Source organism: Macaca mulatta, chromosome Y (genome assembly GCF_049350105.2).
Source record: "Macaca mulatta isolate MMU2019108-1 chromosome Y, T2T-MMU8v2.0, whole genome shotgun sequence".
Lineage (NCBI taxonomy): Eukaryota > Metazoa > Chordata > Mammalia > Primates > Cercopithecidae > Macaca > Macaca mulatta.
The window spans coordinates 1,159,790-1,173,795 of NC_133427.1; the positions used below are offsets into that span (position 1 = coordinate 1,159,790).

A 14,006-nucleotide genomic window follows, 5' to 3' on the forward strand; every position below is an offset into this window, starting at 1 on the left:
CGGTGGGCACCCCCTGTGGTGGGATCCTCACGGGTGAACCCACGGACACACAGCGGCCACTCTGGGGACCCCAGCCGACTCCACTGTTCACGCCGGAACGGGGGCTGGCGTGGCCCTCGGGAGCTGTGGGAGGCGGAGAGGAACGCGGGCCCTCATGCCCATTTGGGTCTCCCCAAGATTCAGCCTGAAAATACCCCTCTCCAAAGTGACGGTGTGGGAAGTGGGGGTCTCTGGGAGTGATGAGGTGGTGAGGCCTCCTGGATGGGATCCCCACCCTTGTAAAAGGGACTCCGGAGAGCTCCCTGGCCTCTTCCATCGTGTGAGGACACACAGGGAGAAGGCGCCATCCGGAAGCCAGGAACCGGGTACTCACCAGAGACCGAACCGGCCACGCCTTGGTTTTCTGGGACTTCCAGCCTTCAGAGCTAGGAGACACGTGTCTTATTTACAACCAAGCCAAGGTGTTACGGTCACACGAATGGTCTCAGAGAAGGCACAGTAAGTGCAGGTGCCCTGGGGACCTCCAGCATTCACCACGGAGCCCGGCTACACTTCCGCCAGCCTTGGTTTCTACCCCCCTCCTCTTCCCAGCTGTGACCTTGTCTGCTGTGTCCTGGGGGTGCTGGGGAGGCGGCGGCACCGCACGCCAGGAACGTGGGCCGGCCACAGGGGCAGAGCGTGGCCCCACCTGCGTCCCATGGGCCCAGCCCCCACCTGCAGACCCCAGGCTGCCCCGTGGAGAGGTGCGGTCAGGCAGGAGGCCCTGTGTGTCCTCGGTTTATTGTTTTGCAGCAGGATGCCCAACACAGAACATACTTGCTAGTACTCGGCCGTGCAAAAACAGGGGCTAGCGCTGAAGTACAAATGGGAAACATGATTCTTTTGTTTTAAATAAATACTTAAAACACGACTCGGGTCCTACAAGCGTCTGGACTCTAGGTCTCAGTGTTGGAGTGCCTCGCCCATGGGCCCGCGGGGACGCCATGGTTCCCTCCCACCCCGTGATCAAGACATGGAATCGGGGGCCGACGACGGGATCGCGTCGCGCCCCTTCTCTACAGCCTTCCCCGGCCGCCGTCTACGGGCAGGGTCCGGCTGGGAAAAAGACAAATGGAATTTCTCGAAGGTTGATGGTCCGCACGGTTGAGGATTCTACGTGGTTCTCTTGGTTCCCTTGGTGTGTGTGGGGAGGAGGCCGCGGCCCTTAGATCACCTTCTTGAGCTCGTCGTACAGGACCAGCACGAAGGCACCCCCCATGCCCCGAAGGACGTTGGACCAGGCACCCTTGAAGAAGGCCTTGCCCCCCTCGTCTCTGAAGATCTTCCTCCAGCAGTCGACGGTGCCCGTGTACATGATGTCAGCTGCAACGACAGGGAGACGGTGAGACAGTGAGGGCCTCGCCGCCGAGCTCCTCGAGACACGGACGCCATCTGCACCCCTGAAGACGTTTTACAGAAGTAACACCCCGGACGCCTGAGCCACAGTTCTGATTATTGGAGGGAAACCCGAGGCTCTGGTGACCCCGTGCCCTGAGCTCAAGCCGTCCTCGTAAGCCACTGTCTCGAGGAGGGCTGGACACAGGGCTTCAGGCCCTGCCCTGGGCGTCCCCCATCTCCTCCCCTGGCGTCCACGCAGAGAGGGCAGGATCGAGGGTGTGGATGTGGGCGGAGGTTCTAGGAGGTGGGGATGCAGCAATTGCTGCCTGGACCATGAAACCCCCAAGATCAGAAGCCCATCATTCAGGAAACTCGTTCCGCACAGCCGGTTACTTTCTGACACACTGCTGCCTCCCACGCCCGGGACAGTGCCTCCTCTGATGGTTCCTGGCCTCCCACCGGCCCAGGCCAAGGAGCTCCTGGTTCCCCTTCCCACTAGCAAGGGTCTCCCGCCTCCCGAGCCCGCGCGGGTACCTCCTTTGCGCCCAGACTGCATCATCATCCGCCGCCGGACCGTGTCGAAGGGGTAGGAGACCACGCCGGCCACGGCCGTCACGGTCTGCGCGATCATCCAGCTCACCACGATGTGCGTGTTCTTGGGGTCGGGGAGCATGCCTGCGGGGGAACGGCACGTCACCTTCCAGCGCCTGCACGGCCACCGGAGACCAGGCTCAGCCTCCGCTGTGTGCTCACGGCCACCCGAGGTGGTGATGAGCTCTTCCAAGACCACCCGTGCCCCCTCCACGTGGCTGCTCGGTGCAAGCTGATGTTTACAACACAAAAGGTCGGGGCAGGGCCAGGAGGGGAAGAGGCCGCCGGCCACCTACCGGAGCCCAGAAAGACAGTTCCAGAGGCCGGGGTTAGGCCTGTTGGGGGAAAAGCGAGGGCCCTGACCTTCTAAAGGGTCACAGTTATGACGGGATTTACATTGTGTCCTCAAAATCCACATGCTGACGTACCACCCCCGGCACCAGGGCCTCAGAATGCAACTGTACTTGCATGTGAGGTCTCTGAAGAGGTGAGTAACAGTAAAGGGGGTCAGCAGGGTGGGCCCCATCCTATGAGCCTAGTGTCCTTGTAAGAGGAGATGAGGACACAGACACACACAGAGGGACGAGCCTGTGAGGACACAGGGAGAAGACGGCGTCTCCAAGCCCAGGAGAGAGGCCTCAGGAGGGACCAGCCCTGCCCACACTCAGATCTCAGACCTCCAGCCTCCAGGACTGTGGGAGAATCAATGTCTGTTGTTTATAAGCCGCCCAGTCTATGGTATTCTGTGACAGCAGCCTGAGATGGACTAAGACACCTCATAAGAAAAGAAGATGAGGACACAGACACACACAGAGGGACGACCCTGTGAGGACACAGGGAGAAGACGGCGTCTCCAAGCCCAGGAGAGAGGCCTCAGGAGGAACCAGCCCTGCCCACACCTGGATCTCAGACGTCCAGCCTCCAGGACGGTGGGAGAATCAATGTCTGTTGTTTACAATCCACCCAGTCTATGGTATTCTGTGACAGCAGCCTGAGATGGACTAAGACACCTCATAAGGAGAGATGAGGACACAGATACACACAAAGGGACGACCCTGTGAGGACACAGGGAGAAGACGGCGTCTCCAAGCCCAGGAGAGAGGCCTCAGGAGGAACCAGCCCTGCCCACACCTTCATCTCAGATCTCCAGCCTCCAGGACTGTGGAAGAATCAAGTCTGTTGTTTATAAGCTGCCCAATCTATGGTATTCTGTGACAGCAGCCTGAGATGGACTAAGACATCCCATAAGAGGAGGAGATGAGGACACAGACACACACAGAGGGACGACCCTGTGAAGACACAGGGAGAAGACGGCGTCTCCAAGCCCAGGAGAGAGGCCTCAGGAGGAACCAGCCCAGCCCACACCTGGATCTCGGACCTCCAGCCTCCAGGACTGTGGGAGAATCAATGTCTGTTGTTTACAATCCACCCAGTCTATGGTATTCTGTGACAGCAGCCTGAGATGGACTAAGACACCTCATAAGAGGAGGAGATGAGGACACAGACACACACAGAGGGATGACCCTGTGAGGACACAGGGAGAAGGCGGCGTCTCCAAGCCCAGGAGAGAGGCCGCAGGAGGGACCAGCCCTGCCCACACCTGGATCTCAGACCTTCAGCCCAAGGGACCCCGAGGGAATGTCTGCGCATCGATCCCGTCTCTGGGACTTTGTGACGGCCGCCACACGTACCCTTGGCCGTATCGTACACGCCGAAGTAGGCGGCCCGGTAGATGATGATGCCCTGCACGGAGACGCTGAAGCCCTGGTACAGGCCCCGGATGCCGTCAGACTTGGTGATCTTCACCAGGCAGTCTCCCAGGCCCCGGAACTCGCGCTCTGTGCCTGACTTTCCCACGTCCGCGGCCAGGCGGGTTCTGGCGAAATCCAGGGGGTATACGAAGCAGAGGGAGGTGGCGCCGGCCGCACCGCCGGAGGCCAGGTTGCCCGCAAAGTACCTCCAGAACTGCGTGTGCTTGTCCACGCCCCCCAGGAAGATCTGCTTGTACTTATCCTTGAAGGCGAAGTTGAGGGCTTGAGTGGGGAAGTAGCGGATGACGTTGGCCAGGTTGCCTCTCCAGAACGACAGCACGCCCTGCTCCTTGGGGATACGGACGATGCAGTCCACGATGCCCTTGTACTGCTTGTCGGCGGCGATCTGCTTGCTGGCGTGCTGGACCTGGGGGACGCAGAGGGTGTCCAGACCAGACCCGGGGCCAACCACCCGAAACATCCCAGCTACAGAGTGATTTTTTTTGTTTTTTGGACACAAATCATTCTTTCTTGTTGCCCAAGCTGGAGTGCAATGGGGTGATCTCGGCTCACTGCAACCTCTGCCTCCTGCGTTCAAGCGATTCTCCTGCCTCAGCCTCCCAAGTTGCTGGGATTACAGGTGCCCACCACCATGCCTGCCTCATTTTGTTTATTTTTTTTTTTTTTGAGACGGAGTCTCGCTCTGTCGCCCAGGCTAGGGTGCAGTGGCCGGATCTCAGCTCACTGCAAGCTCCGCCTCCCGGGTTTACGCCATTCTCCTGCCTCAGCCTCCCGAGTAGCTGGGACTACAGGCGCCCGCCACCACGCCTGGCTAGTTTTTTTTTGTATTTTTTAGTAGAGACGGGGTTTCACTGTGTTAGCCAGGATGGTCTCGATCTCCTGACCTCGTGATCCGCCCATCTCGGCCTCCCAAAGTGCTGGGATTACAAGCTTGAGCCACCGTGCCCGGCCTCATTTTGTTTATTTTTAGTAGAGACGGGGTTTCACCGTGTTGGCCAGGTTGCTCTCGAACTCCTGACCGCAGGTGATCCGCCCGCCTTGGCCTCCCGAAGGTGGCATGGGCCACTGTACCCGGCCAGAGTGCATCATCTTGTTTAGGAAACTAGCTTGTGGGCATTACTGGTAAGTTGTCCTCATCTTTCTTTTTTTAAAAAAAGATAGGGTCTCATGCTGTTACCCAGGTTGGAGTGTAGTGGTGCGATCTCACCTCACTGCAGCCTCCAACTCGTGGATTAGGCCATTCTCCCGCCTCAGTCTCCCGAGTATCCGGGTCTACAGGTGCACAACCATCAAGCCCCACTATCTTTAAAAATTACTTTGAGAGATGGAGTCTTACTACGGTGACCAAGCTGCTCTCAAACTCCTGAGCTCAGGTGATCCTCCCTGGGCCTCTCGAGCCGCTGGGACACCCCGCCCTGCTAAGTTCTAAAAAAAATATTAAGCCGGGCACCGTGGCTCACGCCTGTAATCCAGCATTTTGGGAGGCTGAGGTGGGTGGATCACGAGGTCAGGAGATTGAGACCGCTAAAACGGTAAAATCCCCGTCTCTACTAGAAATACAAACAATTAGCCAGGCGTGGTGGCAGACGTCTGTAGTCTCAGCTGCTCGGGAGGCCGAGGCAGAAGAGTGATGTGAACCTGGAAGGCGGAGCTTGCAGTGAGCTGAGATGGCGCCACTGCACTCCAGCCTGGGGGACAGAGCAAGACCCCATCTCGAAAAAAAAAGAAAAATTTTTTTAAAGATGTGGGGGTCTTGCTACGTTGCCCTGGCTGGTCTCAAACTCCTGGAATACGCCACCCTGCTAAGTTTAAAATAATTGTCTTAGAGGGCTGGTCTCAAACTGCTGAGCTCAAAAGCGATCCTCCCCAGGCCTCTCAACGCACTTGGACGCCCTTCTTCCTTCAGTTAAAATAATTTCTTTTTGAGGTGGGGTCTTGCTCTGTTGCCCCCCACTGCTCTCAAACTCCTGGCATCAAGCGATCCTCCTCAGGCCTCTCAGAAGCGCTGGGATTGGCCGGGCGCGGTGGCTCAAGCCTGTAATCCCAGCACTTTGGGAGGCCGAGATGGGCGGATCACGAGGTCAGGAGATCGAGACCATCCTGGCTAACACGGTGAAACCCCGTCTCTACTAAGAAATACAAAAAATAGCTGGGCGAGGTGGCAGCGCCTGTAGTCCCAGCTACTCGGGAGGCTGAGGCAGGAGAATGGCGGGAACCCGGGAGGCGGAGCTTGCAGTGAGCTGAGATCCGGCCACTGCACTCCAGCCTGGGCTACAGAGCGAGACTCCATCTCAAAAAAAAAAAAAAAAAAAAAAAAAGAAGCGCTGGGATCGCGGGCGTGACCTGTCCTTGCGGCCAAACCCATTCATTCCCATCACCGAGCTGGTCACTGGTAGCAGTGTTCCTAGGCATCATCTGCTTTCGATAATCCGCTCCCCAAAGACAAAAAAATGCATCGCTCTGGATCAGAATTACACAAATGAGCTATGAAGAGGGGGGTGAGAACCACCAGTAACCGTATCCTGGTTATTCCAGGACACCTGCGGGCAGGCTCGCTGCCCCGTGGGCCTTAGAATTGCCCTTCACGGTGGACGGGGCAAGAGCAGACACCGGCCAGGCGACCGCCGGCAAGGTTGGTCCCAGCCCGGAGGACCCGCAGGATTGAGTTCAAGGTCAAGGCCCGCCCGCCCGCTGCAAGGTGCATCCCTGGGCCTGGTCCGTCGCGCATGCGCCCTCAGGCCCGTGCCGCATCCCCGCCGCCGGCCGGGCCCAGTGCGCACGCGTGGACGTCGCCACGCCCTGCCGCAGCGGTCACGTGACGCTTGCCCCGGAAGCCGGCGGCGCTTGGACAAAGCCATCGCGGCCTTCCACTTCCGGCGCCCGCCTGCAGGGTTCCGCTGCCCGCGTCCCCTCCCGGCCCGGCCACTCGGTTCCCGTCCCCCCATCCCCGGAGCGGCCGCGCCCGCGTCCCCACCTGCAGCAGTAGCTTGACCCGCTCGATCGGAGCCACGGCCGTCTTGGAGATGGCGGCGGCGATGCCTCCGGCCAAAAAGTCCTTGGCGAAGGAGATGGCCTGTTCCGTCATGGTGGCGGGGCGGGCAGCGGAACGGGCGGACAGCCGGAGAGCGGGCGCGGAGAGTGAATGGAGGGCGTCGCTGGCTCAGCCCTGCCGCCGCCGGGACCGAAAGGACGGAGCGGCCACCGCGCAGCCGCTGAGGCGCCGACGCCACGCCCACTCTCCGCCCCCACGCCCCCTCGCGCCGCGCCCATTGGCTGCGCCGCCCGGCCACGACCCACCCCCGCCTGCGTGCCGCGCCCCCGAGGGCTGCCGGGAACCCCGCCGCGCCCCGCCCCGCTCTCCAGCGCACCGCGCCCATTGGCTGCGCTCCCCGGAGACGCCCCGCCCCGCACCCCGAGGTATGCCGGGAGTCAGGCTCCGCCCATGCGCCGTAGGGGCAGCGCGGGGGTGTTCCGCGGTAGCCTTGACCTTGTGAAGGTCACGCCGCTGCCGGTACCCGAGCGGGCTGGCGGGCGGCTGCGGAGTCAGGAGCCCACCCTGGTACTCGGGTCGCTCCGAGAGCGCCGCCCGCTTTCTCCCGGAGGCCGCGGCTACCCGGCCGGGATGCGCAACACGTGGTGCCCCGACCCCCGACCCTTGACCCTTGACCTCCAGGCGGCTCCGACCCCGTCACACTTTCCCGGGTCCCACTTCGGGAGACCCCGTTTCCTGCCGGAGTCTACCCGGGGGACCCCGCGCCGCCCTCCGCGCCCGTCCTGGGTCGGGGGAGGTCCCTGGGCCTCTGATCTCTGACCCCGCGGTGCCCTCTGCGCTCGGGCTGGGTGTGGGGGGGGTCCCTGGGCCTCCGACCTCTGACCCCGCACCGCTCTCCGCTCTCGGGCTGGGTGGGGGGGGGGGGGTCCCTGGGCCTCCGACCTCTGACCCCGCGGTGTCCTCTGCGCTCGGGCTCGGTGTGGGGGGGGTCCCTGGGCCTCCGAACTCTGACCCCGCGGTGCCCTCCGCGCTCGGGCTGGGTGTGGGGGGGTCCCTGGGCCTCCGACCTCTGACCCCGCGGTGCCCTCTGCGCTCGGGCTGGGTGTGGGGGGGGTCCCTGGGCCTCCGACCTCTGACCCCGCGGTGCCCTCCGCGCACGGGCTGGGTGTGTGGGGGGGGGGGTCCCTGGGCCTCCGAACTCTGACCCCGCGGTGCCCTCTGCGCTCGGGCTCGGTGTAGGGGGGGGGGTCCCTGGGCCTCCGACCTCTGACCCCGCGGTGCCCTCCGCGCTCGGGCTGGGTGGGGGGGGGGGGATCCCTGGGCCTCCGACCTCTGACCCCGCGGTGCCCTCCGCGCTGGGGCTGGGGGTCCCTGGGCCGCGCCCACCCGCCCTGGGCTCCCCGATCTGCCAGTGTCCGTCGGGTTCGGGGGGCTGCGGCCGGGGTCGCCCTTCCCGGCCTCCCTGTCCGCCCTTCCTCCCTCCCTCCCTCCCTCCCGCCTTTTCTGCTTCCTCCGCCTCCTCCTCTCCCTTCCCGGCTCTCTCCCGCCCGCCCTTGGCCCCCCGTCTCCCTCCTTCCCCGCTTGCCTTTGAGTTTTGCTGCTTTCCCGCCTCCCTCCTTTTTCTCCCTCTTTCCGCCTCTCCCTTCCTTTCCCGCCCTGCCTTCTTCCTTCATGTCTGTCTCCCTCTCTCCTTCCTTTCTTGCTCCCTTTCTTCCCTCTTTTCCTTTTTTCTCCTCCTTTTCTTCTTCTCTCCCTCCGCCCTTCCTGTTTTTTCTTTCCTCCCTCCCTCTTACGTTTTTCTCCCTTTTTCCTTCTCCCCTTTTCTTCTTTCCTTCCCTTCTTCCTTTTTCTCTTTCCTTCCCTTCGTCCTTTTTCTCTTTCCTTCCCTTCTTCCTTTTTCTCTTTCCTTCCTTCCTCCTTTTTCTCTTTCCTTCCTTCCTCCTTTTTCTCTTTCCTTCCTTCCTCTTTTTTCTCTTTCCTTCCTTCCTCCTTTTTCTCTTTCCTTCCTTCCTCCTTTTTCTCTTTCCTTCCCTTCCTCCTTTTTCTCTTTCCTTCCCTTCGTCCTTTTTCTCTTTCTTTCCTTCCTCCTTTTTCTCTTTCCTTCCTTCTTCCTTTTTCTCTTTCCTTCCTTCCTCCTTTTTCTCTTTCCTTCCTTCCTCCTTTTTCTCTTTCCTTCCCTTCCTCCTTTTTCTCTTTCCTTCCCTTCGTCCTTTTTCTCTTTCCTTCCTTCCTCCTTTTTCTCTTTCCTTCCCTTCGTCCTTTTTCTCTTTCCTTCCCTTCGTCCTTTTTCTCTTTCCTTCCCTTCCTCCTTTTTCTCTTTCCTTCCTTCCTCCTTTTTCTCTTTCCTTCCCTTTTTCCTTTTTCTCTTTCCTTCCCTTTCTCCTTTTTCTCTTTCCTTCCCTTCCTCCTTTTTCTCTTTCCTTCCCTTCTTCCTTTGTCTCTTTCCTTCCCTTCTTCCTTTTTCTCTTTCCTTCCCTTCTTTTTCTCTTTCCTTCCCTTCCTCCTTTTTCTCCCTTTCCCTCCTTCCCTCCCTTTTCCTCTTTCTTTCCTGTCTCCCTCCCTCTCTTCCCTTTCTCCCCCCTCTCTTTTCCGGTTTGTTTTATGTATTTATTTTTGAGACACAGTTTCGCTCTTGTTGTCCAGGCTGGACTGCAACCTCCCCCTGCTGGGTTCAAGGGATTCTCCTGCCTCAGCCTCCCGAGTAGCTGGAATTATAGGCACCCACCACCACGCCTGGCTAATTTTATATTTTTTAGTAGAGACGGGGTTTCACCATGTTGGCCAGGCTGGTCTCGAACTCCTGACCTCAGGGGATCCGCCCACATCGGCTTCCTAAAGTGCTAGGATGACAGCTGTGAGCCACTGTTCCTGGTGAGCCACTGTGCCTGGTCGTGTCTTTTCCGTTCTTTTCTTTCCTCTCTCCCTTTCTCCCTCTCTCCCTTTCTCCCTCTCTTTTTCTTTTTCCTTTCTTTTATTCTTTCTTGTCTCGCTCTTCTCTTGCCGTCTGTTTCTCCCTTTCTCCCTGTTCTCCTTTTTTTTTTTTTTTTTTTTTTTTGAGATGGAGTCTCGCTCTGTCACCCAGGCTGGAGTGCAGTGGCATGATCTCAGCTCACTGCAACCTCCGCCTCCCGGGTTCAAGAGATTCTTCTGCCTCCGCCTCCTAACTAGCTGGGATTACAGGCTGGTGCCAGCACGCCCGGCTATTTTATTTTTATTTTTAGTAGAGACGGGGTTTCACCATGTTGGCCAGGCTGGTCTCGAACTCCTGACCTCAGGTGATCCGCCCACCTCGGCCTCCCGAAGTGCTGGATTACAGTCGTGAGCCACCGCGCCCAGCCTCCCTTTCTTTTTTCTTATTCCTGCCTGTTTTTCTTTCCTCCCTCCCTGCCTCTTTCTTCTCTCCTCCCTTCCTCTTTTTCCTTTTTCTTCTCTCCTCCCTCCCCGTTTCCTTCTTTCCTGTCTCCCCGCCTCCTCCTTTGCCCTTTTCCTCCCTTTCTCCCGTCCGTCCCTCCCGTCTTTCCTTCCTTTTTTTTTCTTTCCCTCTCTCGCTTCATTTCCTGCCTTTCCCCATCGCTCCCTTTCTTTCCCTCTTTTTTCCTCTCCTCCCGCTCTCTCTCCTTCCTTCCTTTCCTCCCTTCTTTTCCTTCCTCTTCTTTCCGTTTCCTTCTCCCTTCCTTTTCTCTCCCTGTGCTTTCTCGCTCTTGTTTTTCCTTTATCTCCCTTGTGTATTGAGGAGGTACAGTCCCTGGCTGTGGGTGGACAGCAGGGACCCGCTTGCCCTGGAGAGCGGACTCACCCTGGGTGACTCCTGGGTGCAGCTGTGAGCCCTGCCTGAGGCTTTTTCTGACCTCTAGGGAGAGCGGCTGAGGCTGGGGCTGGAGGTTGGGGCCGGCTCTGGAGGCTGGAGCGGCAGCTGGGCGGCGGGACGGGTGGCTCAGAAGTCACTGAAGCATGGGTAGGTCTAACCTTGGGCCCTTGCTGTGGGGAGGGCGTGGAGACCAAGCACATTCCTGAGGTTCTGCTAGGGCCCCGGCGGTGGACAGTGTCCTCTGAGGACCCAGGACCAAGCCAGGCTCCCTGCAGGAGGCCGGGAGCACTGTGGGTGCTGGGCAGGGGTGGGGAATTTGCTGGGGCGCTGCGCCCAACAGGCCTGTGTTGGTTTCCCAGCCTCAGCGAGGTCGCGCAGGACGGGGCCCTGGTGCTGGTTTTCAGTGCCTGGGCCCTGGAACATGGTGTTCCCTTTCCAAGTCTGCAAAGCCTGTCTTAGGGGAGAGAAGAAGGTTCCTTCCATGCGGGTGGGGACGGCTAACCATGTCCAGACACTGAGATGGCGCTCTGTGTGCTCAGCCCTCAGCCTGCACTGGCTTGGTGGCTTGGTGACCCGCCAGCAGGGTGGTGCTGTCTGTGGGCTCTGCTCAGGCTCCTCTCCGAGCCAGGAGGATGCCTGCCTGCTTGGGCCTGGCACACAGGATGTGCTTGGCAAGTGCTTCTGGGATGGATGGGTAGGTGGATAATGGATGGATGGATGGATGGATGGATAATGAATGGAAAGATGGGTGATGGATGGATAGATACATGATGGATAATGGATGGATGGATAATGAACAGATGATGGATAATGGATGGATGGATGATAGATGGATGATGGGTGGATGGATGATGGGTGGATGGGTGGATAATGGATGGATGGATAATGGATGGATGGATAATGGGTGGATGGATTGATGGATGGATAATGGATGGATGGATGGATGATGGATGGATGGATGGATAATGAATGGATGATGGATGGGTGATGGATGGATAATGAATGGATGGATGAATGAATGGATGGATAACGAACAGAAGATGGATGGATGGATAATGGATGAATGGATGGGTGATGGATAATGGATGATGGATATGGATGGATCAATGATGGACGGGTAGATAATGGATGGATAATGGGTGGGTGGGTGAGTGGATTGATGGACAGATGGATGTGCTTGCTTGGCAGATGATTCTGGAATGAATGGATGGGTGGATGGATAATGAATAGGTGGGTGGGTGGACGGATGGATTGCTCGATCGGCAAATGCTGGAATGGATGGATGATGGATGGATGGATAGATAGATGCATGGATGACTGGATGGATGGATGGATGGATGGATAATGAACGGGTGGGTGGATAGATACGTGGATAGATGGATGTGCTCACTCGGCAAATGCTTCTGGAATGAGGGATAATGGACGGATGGATAATAGATGGGTGGATGGATGGATGGATGGATAGATGATGGATTGATGATGGATGGATAGATGGATAATGAATGGGTGGGTGGATGGATAGATGGATGTGCTTGCTTGGCAAATGATTCTGGAATGGATGGATGGATGGATGGATGGATAATGAATGGGTGGGTGAGTGGACAGATGAATTGCTCGATCGGCAAATGCTGGAATGGATGGATGATGGATGGATGGATAGATAGATGCATGGATGACTGGATGGATGGATGGATGGATGGATAATGAACGGGTGGGTGGATAGATACGTGGATAGATGGATGTGCTCACTTGGCAAATGCTTCTGGAATGAGGGATAATGGACGGATGGATAATAGATGGCTGGATGGCTGGATGGATGGATAGATGATGGATGGATAGATGGATGATGGATGGATGGATGGATAACGAATGGGTGGGTGGGTGGATGGATAGATGGATGTGCTTGCTTGGCAAATGATTCTGGAATGAATGGATGGGTGGATGGATGGATTGCTTGATCGGCAAATGCTTCTGGAATGGATGGATGGATGAATGGATGGATGGATGGATGGATGGATAATGAATGGGTGGGTGGGTGGGTGGATGGATGGATAGATGTGCTTGCTTGGCAAATGATTCTGGAATGAATGGATGGATAATGAATGGATGGATAATGAATGGGTGGGTGGATGGATGGATAGATCGATGTGCTTGCTTGGCAAATGATTCTGGAATGAATGGATGGATAATGAATGGGTGGGTGGATGGATGGATAGATGGATGTGCTTGCTTGGCAAATGATTCTGGAATGAATGGATGGAAAATGAATGGATGGATAATGAATGGGTGGGTGGATGGATGGGTAGATGGATGTGCTTGCTTGGCAAATGATTCTGGAATGAATGGATGGATAATGAATGGATGGATAATGAATGGGTGGGTGGATGGATGGGTAGATGGATATGCTTGCTTGGCAAATGATTCTGGAATGAATGGATGGATAATAAATGGATGGATAATGAATGGGTGGGTGGATGGATGGGTAGATGGATATGCTTGCTTGGCAAATGATTCTGGAATGAGTGGATGGATGATGGATAGATAGATGGATAATGAATGGGTGGGTGGGTGGATGGATGGATTGCTTAATTGGCAAATGCTTCTGGAATGAATGAGTGGATAGATGATGGACGGATGGATAATGGGTGGGTGGGTGGATGAATGGATAGATGGATAATGAATAGGTGGGTAGGTGGATGGATTGCTGGCAAATGCTTCTGGAATGAATGGATGGATGGATGATGGATGGATGGATCATGGGTGGGTGGGTGGATGGATGGATAGATGGATGTGCTTGGCAAATGCTTCTGGGATGGATGGATGGATGGATGGATGGATGGATGGATGGATAATGGGTGGATGGATGGATAGATGGATGTGCTTGGCAAATGCTTCTGGGATGGATGGATGGATGGATGGATGGATAATGGGTGGGTGGGTGGATGGATGGATTGCTTGATCAGCAAATGCTTCTGGGATGGATGGATGGATGGATGGATGGATGGATGGATAATGGGTGGGTGGGTGGATGGATGGATTGCTTGATGAGCAAATGCTTCTGGGATGGATGGATGGATGGATGGATGGATGGATGGATGGATGGATGGATGGATTGCTTGATGAGCAAATGCTTCTGGAATGGATGGGTGGATACATGATGGATGGATGGATGGATGGATAATGAATGGATGGGTGGATGGATGGATTGCTTGATCGGCAAATGCTTCTGGAATGGATGGATGATGGATGGATAATGGGTGGGTGGATGGATGGATAGATGGATGTGCTTGCTTGGCAAATGATTCTGGAATGGATGGGTGGGTGGTTGGATAATGAATGGGTGGGGGGGTGGGGGGGTGGATGAATGAATGGATGGATTGATTGCTCGATTGGCAAATGCTGGAATGGATGGATGATGGATGGATGGATGGATGGTTGGATAATGAATGGGTGGGTGGGTGGGTGG

The 14,006-nt window shown here is 56.9% G+C and overlaps 1 protein-coding gene across 1 annotated transcript; it reads right to left on the reverse strand.

Moving 5' to 3' along the window:
- Positions 1-761: 761 nt before the first annotated feature.
- LOC144338874 (ADP/ATP translocase 3) lies at positions 762-6,929 on the reverse strand. The gene is made up of 4 exons (XM_077989797.1): positions 6,715-6,929; positions 3,660-4,146; positions 1,912-2,052; positions 762-1,362 (listed from the first exon to the last, which is right to left on the reverse strand). The coding sequence occupies exons 1-4, from the start codon at positions 6,823-6,825 to the stop codon at positions 1,205-1,207; spliced, it is 897 nt and encodes a 298-aa protein (XP_077845923.1). The 5' UTR covers positions 6,826-6,929; the 3' UTR covers positions 762-1,204.
- Between the last annotated feature and the right edge of the window lie 7,077 nt (positions 6,930-14,006).